General features: G+C 35.1%; 1 protein-coding gene across 1 annotated transcript; it reads left to right on the forward strand.

The window, feature by feature from the left end:
* Nucleotides 1-1,374: 1,374 nt before the first annotated feature.
* LOC131047695 (chitinase 4) lies at nt 1,375-2,408 on the forward strand. Its single transcript, XM_057981493.1, has 3 exons — nt 1,375-1,679; nt 1,769-1,889; nt 1,980-2,408. The coding sequence occupies exons 1-3, from the start codon at nt 1,400-1,402 to the stop codon at nt 2,275-2,277; spliced, it is 699 nt and encodes a 232-aa protein (XP_057837476.1). The 5' UTR covers nt 1,375-1,399; the 3' UTR covers nt 2,278-2,408.
* The last annotated feature ends 9,085 nt before the right edge of the window (nt 2,409-11,493 follow it).

Raw genomic sequence — 11,493 nt, forward strand, 5'->3', positions numbered from 1 at the left:
CTATTATCTATCAAAAACAATATAATTAACAAAATTATATTTTATAATATAATTTAGTTTAAATAATATTATACTTATCAATTTCATATTTTTATTTAATAATATAATATATAAAACTTAAATAAAGTCATTTTAAATTAAAAAATTACATATTATATTATAATAAACACTAAAGCAAAACACTTATTCAAAATCCATATTTTCATAAATGCTACCATTGTTTATTTGTTTTATAAACATATACATGTAATCTATATTTTAGTTATTGACATCTTATCTAAAGACTCAAAATATTTACTTTTGTTGTAGATTTAAATAATCTTTGACGAATTAAATTTTCACTTTACTCTTAATTTTTTATTGAAATTGTGTTATCATTTATAAAATTCATTTTAATTTGTACTTAGTGTTTGATTATAAAAATCACTGTTGGATTCACACTAACTACACATGGCATGTTCAGGGGCTTGAACATGTATAGTGTAACTTTCTTCATTAGAATTTGCCACGTGTCTATGGAAAAGATGAATGGTGGATCATTAAGTGGGGACTTAGCAATTTCGCTTGTCTGTCTTCATATGTCATGTTTCTCTGTCCATTGTCAAATTTAATTGCATTGTCTTTTCGACGAGTACAATGTGTTTATACCATAGTTACTGTCAAAATAATGCATTGTGTATATTTAATAATAAATTGAATGCACCTGTCCAATGTAATGATAGCAATGTCATAAGAAAGAAATATATTAATTTACACATAAATTGAATTTTTTATCCACTATTTTCAATATGAACCATTAAAAATAAGAGAAAAATAATATTTTTATAATTATATAAAATATAAAATAAATATAAATTATAGACTTTTTACTGAAGAAATTTCTGATTGGTTAAACCAATTGAAAAATAGAATTAAATGAATAATAAAATACACAACCGTACGTACCTAATAAAAAGTCTATCTAAAAAGGGATAAAGACGAGTCAAACAAAAGCAAAAGTTTCTACATTGATTAATTTGGGATAAATGTCGACATAACCATCTGGAAGGTCAAGATGAGACTTTGGTTTCGCAACGCTTCATTTGTCAAATAAAACATGCTATGTAACGACTTGCACATCAAAACCAAAAGATGATAGTTTGACCTTTAATATGGAGCCGGAACAGGCAGGTATGGGAAGAATTAATGGTTCTTGAAGCACGGAATCTAACACCTAACAAGAAGTTTATGTGGCCCAAAATGGAAGAGCCGACTGCGTAGAAGTCAAGCAGGGCAGCTAGCGGCAAAACGCGTTGTGTCTTACATTTGCAGATTTGGCAATCTATAAATACGGGCAAGAGGAGGGAGCTTGAGAGACACAAATACAAAGAAGTATAATAGAGAAAGAGATATAATAGAGATGGAGAGTGAAGGAAAAGCGATGTTTGTTTTGGCAGTGGGGATTGCTATGCTGTTTGGGAGTGTTTCTGCGCAGAGTGTCTCCTCCATCATAAGCAAGGATTTCTTTGACGCCATTCTCAGCGTTGCGGACAGCTCGTGTGCTGGAAAGAACTTCTACACCTACGATGGATTCATCCAGGCCGCCAACGCCTACTCTGGCTTCGGTACAACCGGAACTTCTGACGACGCTAAAAGAGAGCTCGCTGCTTTTTTTGCCCATGTCACCCACGAGACTGGATGTAAGTCCTCATCAATTTCAATGACTAATAATATTGTTGTCCCAATCTCTCATAACTTGTGATGACTGATGAGTATTGTGCTTTTGCAGCTTTCTGTTACATTGAAGAAATCAATGGCGCAACGAGAGATTACTGCGATGAAACCAACACCGAGTATCCATGTGTTGCAGGCAAAGGCTATTTCGGCCGGGGACCCATCCAGCTATCCTGGTAATTAACTAATTCTCACTTGAGCTTATACTTTGCTTTGTTGCGTTTTCTTCCCACTTCACATTAATGAGATTGAGTTGAGTATTGCAGGAACTTCAACTACGGTCCAGCAGGAAAGGACATTGGGTTCGACGGATTGAATGAGCCGGAAAAGGTAGCGCAAGATGCGGCCATTTCGTTCAAGACATCAGTGTGGTATTGGATGAAACAGAGCAACTGTCATACCGCGATCACCTCTGGACAGGGATTCGGAGCCACAATCCAAGCTGTGAACGGCGCCATCGAATGTAACGGTGGTAATCCAGACGCCGTCAATGCGCGTATAAATTACTACAAAAATTACTGCGAAAAGTTGGGAGTAGATCCAGGCTCCAACCTCTCCTGCTAACTTTACCTCACCTCACTTCATATCTCTCCAATTACAACAGGAAAATATGACCGCAAACCAACATTCTGCCCTACTGTCATCTATATTTATATCCATTTATTTAATAAAATAAATTTTCCAAGTGAGTCAAATGTGTCGTCTGGTTTGATGAGTCTTAGAGTGGGAATAGAGATCTTTAAATTCAAATAGCTTTAGCAGTTTGTTTTGAATATTTGTGTGATGGAATAGTGTTGTTTTGTTTTTATTGTTGAGGATAAAAAATTTGGTGGGAGATTATTTCATAATTTATAATAATTTTATGAGACTAATTAATTAACTTGTCCTACAATTCTACTAGATTGATTAATTAACTCACCTTACAATTTTATTGGACTTGTGTGTTTTGACAACTAAAGTCAACATGGCACATCACTGCTTTAGTGTTTCGGGATGGGGGGACATTTGGTACATTCCAGCATGTGGAGGCCCTTTAACCCCCTACGTTCGAACTACCATAGAATTTTAGGGGCCCAAGGAACCTTAGACCCCCACCCCACATAGCATTGTAGGGGCCACCCTACTGCCCAACTATAGTTGCATCTACCTCAACTCCAATACATAACAATTGATATAATATCATGAAAATAAATTACTTCTATGATATTGTTCCAAAACACATAACTCTCTTCTATTTTATTGTGAGGTCACCCTCTAGGATCCTCTCGCTACCTATTTCACCAAATTGTAAGCTCAACTAGATCCCATCTAGCAAAAATAATGTCAGTGCGCCTCATACTACACCATGGGTTCTTTCCTTTTCTCAATGCGCTATCATTTGTGATAATAGTCAAGCATCTCATATTAATTTTATCATCATTGGCAAGGGTGTCAGTATAACAATATGAACGATACTTGAGACCATTCACACAATTACATAGTGATTTATTACACATATATAGTAACCATTTCTAGTAATAGGAAGTGGATGCAACAATACTACAAGAATCTTTCTATTTCTTTCTTCACTAATACTTACTGATTAATAGTATTCTAGCTAAAAAAATAAATGTTATTATATCTCATACTACATCATGGGTTTCATTATTTTCTCTTTATGATGATGTGAAAGAATCATTGATTACTTGTGATTATCATTAACTAAGGTGTAAGTATAATAAAATACATCATATAAGGCTAAATTAAACTTTCTATAGCCTACTAAACCTTTGAGTTAGTGGATTCATGAATCTATTATCTTTAGGCCACTAGCTACAATTTTCTATACATCTTGGAAAAGGGTAGTGTTTGACATTTATCATTGTGTGGCCTTTATGAAAGGATGAATAGCCCCTTTACCACATGGGTGGCTACTATCATCCATCACCTTATTGCTACTAGTGACAACCAACTAGAACCTAAGATGTGGTAATTAGCTTCAAAGATCTATCACCTACATCGTACTAGTGATAGATGACTTTAACTAATCATGTACCCTAACATTGATATATATCCTAACATTTTCACCTTCATGCTACTTATGAAATTTGGCTAATCCTTAAGATATAGTAGATAACACCTAACATCTATCACTTACATAGTGTTGGTGATAGTAAATCATTTGTATCTATATCAAACTCAATTTTGACATATGGAAATATTCATAATCCACATGTATCATAAATATTTTTAAAATAGTCAAATGGACCTTGTATATGTCGAAGCTAAGCGACCCATGGACCTATACAAAAAGTTTTATAGGTCTTGAGGTCAAATTACCAACACATAATTAGTACATTTAACCCACTAACCCAGGTGAGTTGTCCACTCTACTAAACACATACACAAACAATTGCAACCCTTAAATAATCAATTTCATTTACTCCATTCAATTTTAATCCAAAAACATAGTCTTTGAATAAAAACACATTATTTATTAGACAAAATTTAATTATACATTTAATAATATCCTACTTTGAATTACATAACATTTTTATGATACGAATTATTAAACATATCATACATTTTGTAATGGTGGGGAAATTATGAGTGATAGATCAAGAGGAAAACTACCCTTTCCCTCAAAGAGAGATGAGAGTTTCACTATTGATTATCCTTGAAGCACTTTTCACCATTACATTAAGAAGAAGGGGATGAGATAATTCACTAGATTCAATCTCTCCACACAAAGATGATAGATTGAATTTTGATTGAATTGAGAATGTTAGGATGATCCCCCTTTTCCTTGTTTGAAATGGAAAGGAAATTGATTGAATTATGAAATGCAAAAGTGACAAAGAATCAATTATAACTTGAGATCAGAATATGGGATGAAGTTGTGCACCTGGATCTAGCAATAATATAAGTGGACTGTGACAGTCTGTGGGTTATTTTTCACCCACGGGCTGTGCGATTTCTATCAAATCCGATATCCGATTGGACCCGATATTCGATTTTGTGACCCAAATTTGCAAAAAAATCCAATAAAAGGTAGGATTTTTATTGTTTTCCATCATTTTCATTCAAATTTTTGCATTTTTTTTAATGTTTATTTGTTTTTCATTCAAAATATTTTTTTTGTCATGCAAACTAGGTTTTTTAAATCAAATACAAAATTGTTCAAATTTGTTAACTAAATTCAATTGTTTACATTCAATTAGGTTAAAAATGGGGGATAATAGTGAAAACATTGATCAACCACAACCGCAACAACCAAACTCTCCTACACAAAACCCTCCTTTGCCAAACCCTCCTTTGCCAAACCCTCCCTCAATTTAGGATTTAATTGCACAAAATTTGAACCAATTGAAGGGAATTGCAGATGTCTATCGTAGGATCCCTCACCTGAACCCAATGTTTGATCCCCTCACGTCCATCATAAAGAGTATAGAAACCGTCACTTGGGAGCACAATTCTGCTCTTTTGTGGTGAGATTCTATGAGGGAACAATATGCAGATGGCTTGTCCTATAAAGAGATCATGGATCTTGAGATATCCAAAGTCGCTATCACAGCATCATTTGTGATACCCCGCACTGGTCAACCCATAGACCCCAAAAAAACAAAAAATTCTATTAAATGGTGTACAAATTATGATATTGTGAAAAACTTTTGGGATTGTTGGTAGATGGTTTTCGATAAACCACCCAACAACAATCTTGATGTCCCCTTCTACTTCATCAAAAAATGGTATGCTGAGTTTGTTTTCGGAAAACATGTGAACTACTTTTACATCCAACCTTTCTATGGTGTGGGCTTAGGTATGCCCCAAAATAGACCTGGAGCAGTCAGAGTAGTCCAGGGCCCATATGTCCCCCCTCCTCCTATTGATCCCCCACCTCCAGTGCAACATCCAGATATCATCTATAAGGCAGCTTCACGGACCATATCGACTATTCACTCTTTGAGTAGCCTTTTGGTTTCTCAGGCTGGGGTAGTAGCTCAGCCTACTTTTGATGGTAGTGGTGCATCCGATGGTGCTAACACGTCCTCCTTGGCTCCACACATTTGCATGCCCCATAGTTGTGTCATGTGTCGGCACCTATGCTTGGGTTTAGTTGGATAGCCTATTGATCCTCCTGCGCACACTACAGATTATGAGGTGTATGAGATGCACAATGCACCAGATGTTATGACAGGGACTAGAGGATACCTTGGAGAATCCTCACATGCTAGAGGCGAGGAGACACCTTCATCATACATTGATGATGTAGTGGTAAGATTTGTATTTTCACGGTTCATTCTATATTTTAAATAAATATTTAGAACTAATTTTTATTTACATGGTCTATTTAACAGTTGATGATAGAGGAGGGGTTGACACATATCCAGGAGGGCACCTTTATGGCCATTTCATTTGGTCTTGATAGCTTTATAGTACATATATTATTGCACCTAGTCGTTTGTATTTTATTGTGCATACATGCTCATCATTTATATTGGTATTAATTAGATTATGTAGTAACTTGCATGTATATCTTATTTTACTCTTGTAGGGCACAAGTAGTGTGAGTGTGGGGCTATGTGATTCAGGATCTGGTAGTGCAATTGGAGACAAGGGAAAGGTAATTGAATACAAATATGATTGAATGCATAGTTTAAAAAAATTCTAATGATTATACACGTCTAGACATAGATTGATAGTTTCATAAAATTCTTGGCTTCACATCCTTGTTGACTACACCCATTATACTAGAAGAAGAAGAAGAAGAAGAAGAAGGTAGACATAGATTGATAGTTTCATAAAATTCTTGGCTTCACATCCTTGTTGACTACACCCATTATACTAGAAGAAGAAGAAGAAGAAGAAGAAGAAGAAGGAAGAAGAAGAAGGAAGAAGAAGAAGAAGAAGAAGAAGGAGAAGAAGGAGAAGAAGAAGAAGGAGGAGGAGGAGGAGGAGGAGGAGGAGGAGGAGAAGAAGAAGAAGAAGAAGAAGAAGAAGAAGAAGAAGAAGAAGAAGAAGAGCCAAGCAGTGCAGCAAAGAGGATCGATTTTGATGGTCCATCAATAGCTTAGGATCTTATAGATAGTTTTGAGATGCTTACATGTCTACTTGGCATGTATATTTTGTATATGGACATTGTCAAATAGTGTTGTCTAATAACAAAAATTGATGGGCCCTAACTCAAAATCCATGGCACTTATGAATGATCTATTGGAACCTACAAGTCCATGAGAGGGGTCCCTACAAAATCCTATCTCGGTTTTTCAGGATTTCCTACTATTTTATTAGGGCAACAAGTCCATGAGAGGGGTCCCTACAAAATCCTATCTCGGTTTTTCAGGATTTCCTACTGTTTTATTAGGGCAACATTTTTTCTGTTGGCAAATAAATCATCAGTCTCATTCAATCAAATGTTGTCGCGTGGCCAATTTCTCGTTATGCTCATTGTGATAACTAACCGTCGGTTCCAACATGTCTAGATAGGCATTATTATCCTATGAATTCTCCTATTTTTCTCCCCCCACTTGGTCGAACACTCGGGGTCATACCCTACCGGCGTCGTCCCTTGAGCACCCTAAGTGCTAAAAATTTTCAAACTTTGACGGGCCATAACTCAAAATCTGTGGCACCTATGAACAATCTGTTTGAACCTACGGGGCTATGAGAGGGGTCCCTACAAAATCTTGTCTCGGTTTTTCAAGTTTCCCTATGGTTTTATTAGGACAAAAAAATTTCAGTTGGCAAAAAATTCGTCAGTCTCATTAAATGAAAAAATATAGATAAACAAGCATTACACTATATACACATAATGATCATCAATATTTCCATGTATTGTATACACATAATTACCATTACACTTGCATTTGACATCCATGAACAAATATGCAAACACGATTTTTCATCATTATCAATACAACAACACCAATGTACTCATGTACAGATACATTGTATATCATCAATATAACTAAACCAATTTGCTCATGGACATCGTATATCGTCATAACAAAGTTACATCAATTTGCATCCATATACATATACAATATCCCACTTCATCTGCATCAGACATCCTCGTGTCCTAAGAGAAAATCTTACGTGCATCAATGCCTACATATAAATGAAGACCAAAATAAGAAACCTTTTTATGCGGAATGAATGTGCTACAAGAAACAAATTGTTTTGTGAAATTATAAATAGATCATTTGAAACATTTTTAAGACGTGCAAGATTGTATAATAACGAAAATTACCAGTTTCTCTGTAAAGTCTACAAGCATAACTTTGAAGAAAGACGCATGTTGGTTAAAGCCCTTCTCACTGCATGTCTCTACATGGTTGAAGACTATGGTAGATATTGTCATTTCTAAATGGCAATACATTCACTTGACATAGTGTGTGAAAGTTTACAAAATTTAATCACAATGACAAAGTGAGGGACTTAGTGTTTATGCACAAAATTTAATCTCATTAATGCACAAAGGAATATGTACCATCACCAAGAGTAAACTAGTCAACGGCAAATTATCTAGCATGAACCTATATTTTGAAGAATTGTTAGTCTACACATAAAATGCATGCATGAACATGAAGGCTTTATGATAATCACTTCAACTGAAATGCATGATAATAAATGAAAAGTTGGGATTATATACCATAAAAATACGTCCCTTCGAATTATATCAAGAAAACCCACTATGTTGACACAAAAATCATAATGCGATAGTGTTGTATATCATCAAAAAGATCTGCATGAGCATAAAGGTTTTGCGATAATTATATCATCAAAAATTGTCAAATAGTGTTGTCTAATAACAAAAATTGTAAAGCTCATCAAATGCATGATAATAAGCCGTGCTGCAAAAATACGTCCCTTCAAATTATATCGAGTGTACCCGCTATGTGCATGTAAAAAATGTGTTGCCAAGAAAAAACATTCATCAATAGACCTGCATTTTAAACACATCCTTAATATACATGTAACAAAATTGAACATTAAGGTTTTATGATCATTGTTTGAAATGAAATGCATGATAAAAGAAAATAAGGTACCATTAAAGACCTACTACTCAAGTATGCCTGAAGGGTCATCTCTTTTCTTAAGAGTATCTAGTATTGCTTCATGATCAGTAGTAGTCACTATCCATAGGTCTTTGGTCTTTGATTTTTCTTGATGCTTCAACAACTTGACATTTGTATCTATAATAAGGTGTGAATACATGAGAATGGTTTTGTGTCTCTCATAGTCTTCAAATGCAGGTATGCCATTCTTTCTAATCATGTATGTTCACAACCAAGTTCCCACAACAACAACTGAACCTGTAGGATATATGAACCCATTGTCATTTTCCACTGGTTGTGTTAGCTTATGTTTTCCCTATACACATCGTGCCAACTAATATTTTGATCTTTCTTCATTCCCTTGCAATGCAACAATTGCAAAAACATGTCCTAGCTATACAAGATTTGATAGATGATCATACTCAACTGAAGTTTCCATGTCCTCGTTTGACAAGGATATTATTTGAGATAAAGGAGATAGATATTAGGGAACCTACGTATCAACCCACTCACTTGACTCACACTGATCCCAATCACACTGAACATAACTCTAAAAAAACAAGACAATGTTCTTGTCCAAATGGTCCATGTACTTGCATCTGAGCTGAGAAATGAATGCATCTTTGAAGAATATTTAATTGTTTGACAATCCAATCTATATCCCAATGTGCCCTCCTCAACCAACCAAAAGAATCTGGTCACTGCTGAATCAAGAGTACCTCCATGTGGCAATGTTGAACTACACTAATCAACAATAGAATGTGCATCAGTGAAATTTGCACCTGAAATCCTTAATTTCTCCTTAACTAGAGCTCTCTTCAAACATGCACCTCCTCCATTTTTTTTTTAATGATTTTTCCAATCTAGCACATCCTGAAAATTAGGTACTTGTTCGTGCACGAAGCATAAGTTGCACTAAAAAAATCAAAAATACAATTTTATTTTTTTTAATTGTAAAGAATCAAATGCACTACAATAATATATAAATCTTTTAAAATTTGGATAAGTATATCAAAAGTTATTAAAAAAATGGTGCACATATGTCTGTGAGAACTATGGAGACACTGGTAAAAGAAATTCAATAATAATATGTTATTGTTGTTCAAATTTTAAAAAAATTATATGGTTAGAAAGCTCAGAAGATGGGTGAAAATATGGTGGAAATTTTAGAAATACCCACTTGATGAAGTGTAAACCTGATGATGACAAAGTCGAGAAACCAAGTTGATAAAATAAAACATGTCAAAAAGGAGGGAAATGGAGGGAAATCAAACTTCCAAACCGTAGCTTTGTCAACCAGGCTTATTTCCAAGCCTAAACAGTCAAAAGCACGTACGGGGTACCTATGGTATAAAAAGCGCGTACGGGGTACTTATGGTGTAAGAAGCGCGTACGGTCTATCTTAACTATAAAAAGTGCGTACGCACTATTTTTACTATAAAAAGCACGTACGCGCTATTTATAGTATAAAAAGTGCGTACATGCTATTTATAGTATAAAAAGCGCGTACGCGCTATTTTAACTATAAAAAGCACGTACGCGCTTTTAATGTTTAAATTTTGGGAGTGTGTATAGTATGATATTGTATATATAATATGTGTATATATATAATATAAAAATATATAATATATAATATTTATATATATGTATATAATAATATATAATATTTATATATATATGTATATATATATATAATATATATATATGTATATATATATATAATATATATATATGTATATAATAATATATAATATATTAAGTATATATATGATCCCATATGATCCCTTACATGTCATTATAGGTCCTATGGTGTTCTAATGGATCATATAGTGTCATATGACTGCTTAGGATACCATATGACCCCTTAGATGTTGTTAGGGGTCGTATTGTGTTCTAAGGGTCATATGGTGTCCTATGAGCCCTTAGGACACCATATGGTATCGTTATGTGTCTTATGTTGTCGTATGACCCCTAGGACACCTTATGACCACTTAGGACACCATATGGTGTCATTAGGGGTTATATGGTGTCCTAAGGGGTCATATGGTCTCCTACGACCCCTTAGGACACTATTTGACCCCTTAGGACTCCATATGGTGTCATTATGGGTCGTATGGTGTCCTAAGAGGTCATATAGTGTTTTATGACCCCTTAGGACACCATTTGGTGTCATTATGGGTTATATGGTGTGCTAAGGGGTCATATGGTGTCTTATAACCCCTTAGGACTCCATATGACCTCTTACGTGTCGTTATGGGTCATATGGTGTTCTAACGGGTCATATGGTGTTCTATGATCCCTTAGGACACCATATGATCCCTTAAGACTCCATATGGTGTCATTATGGGTCGTATGGTGTCCTAAAGGGTCAAATGGTATTCTATGACCTCCTAAGACACCATATGACCCATTAAGACACCATATGACCCATAACGACATCATATGGTGTCCTAAGGGGTCATAGGATGCCATATGACCCCTCAGGGTACCATACGACCCATAACACCACCATATGGTGCCCAAAAGGGTCATATGGTGTTCTATAACCCCTTAGGACACTATTTGGCATCATTATATGTTCTATGGTATTTTAAGGGATCATATAGTGTCCTATGACCCCTTAGATGTTGTTAGGGGTCGTATTGTGTTCTAAGGGTCATATGGTGTCCAATGACCCGTTGGACACCATATGGTATCGTTATGTGTCTTATGGTGTTGTATGAGCCCTAGGACACCTTATGAC

Source organism: Cryptomeria japonica, chromosome 4, assembly GCF_030272615.1.
Source record: "Cryptomeria japonica chromosome 4, Sugi_1.0, whole genome shotgun sequence".
Taxonomy (NCBI): domain Eukaryota; kingdom Viridiplantae; phylum Streptophyta; class Pinopsida; order Cupressales; family Cupressaceae; genus Cryptomeria; species Cryptomeria japonica.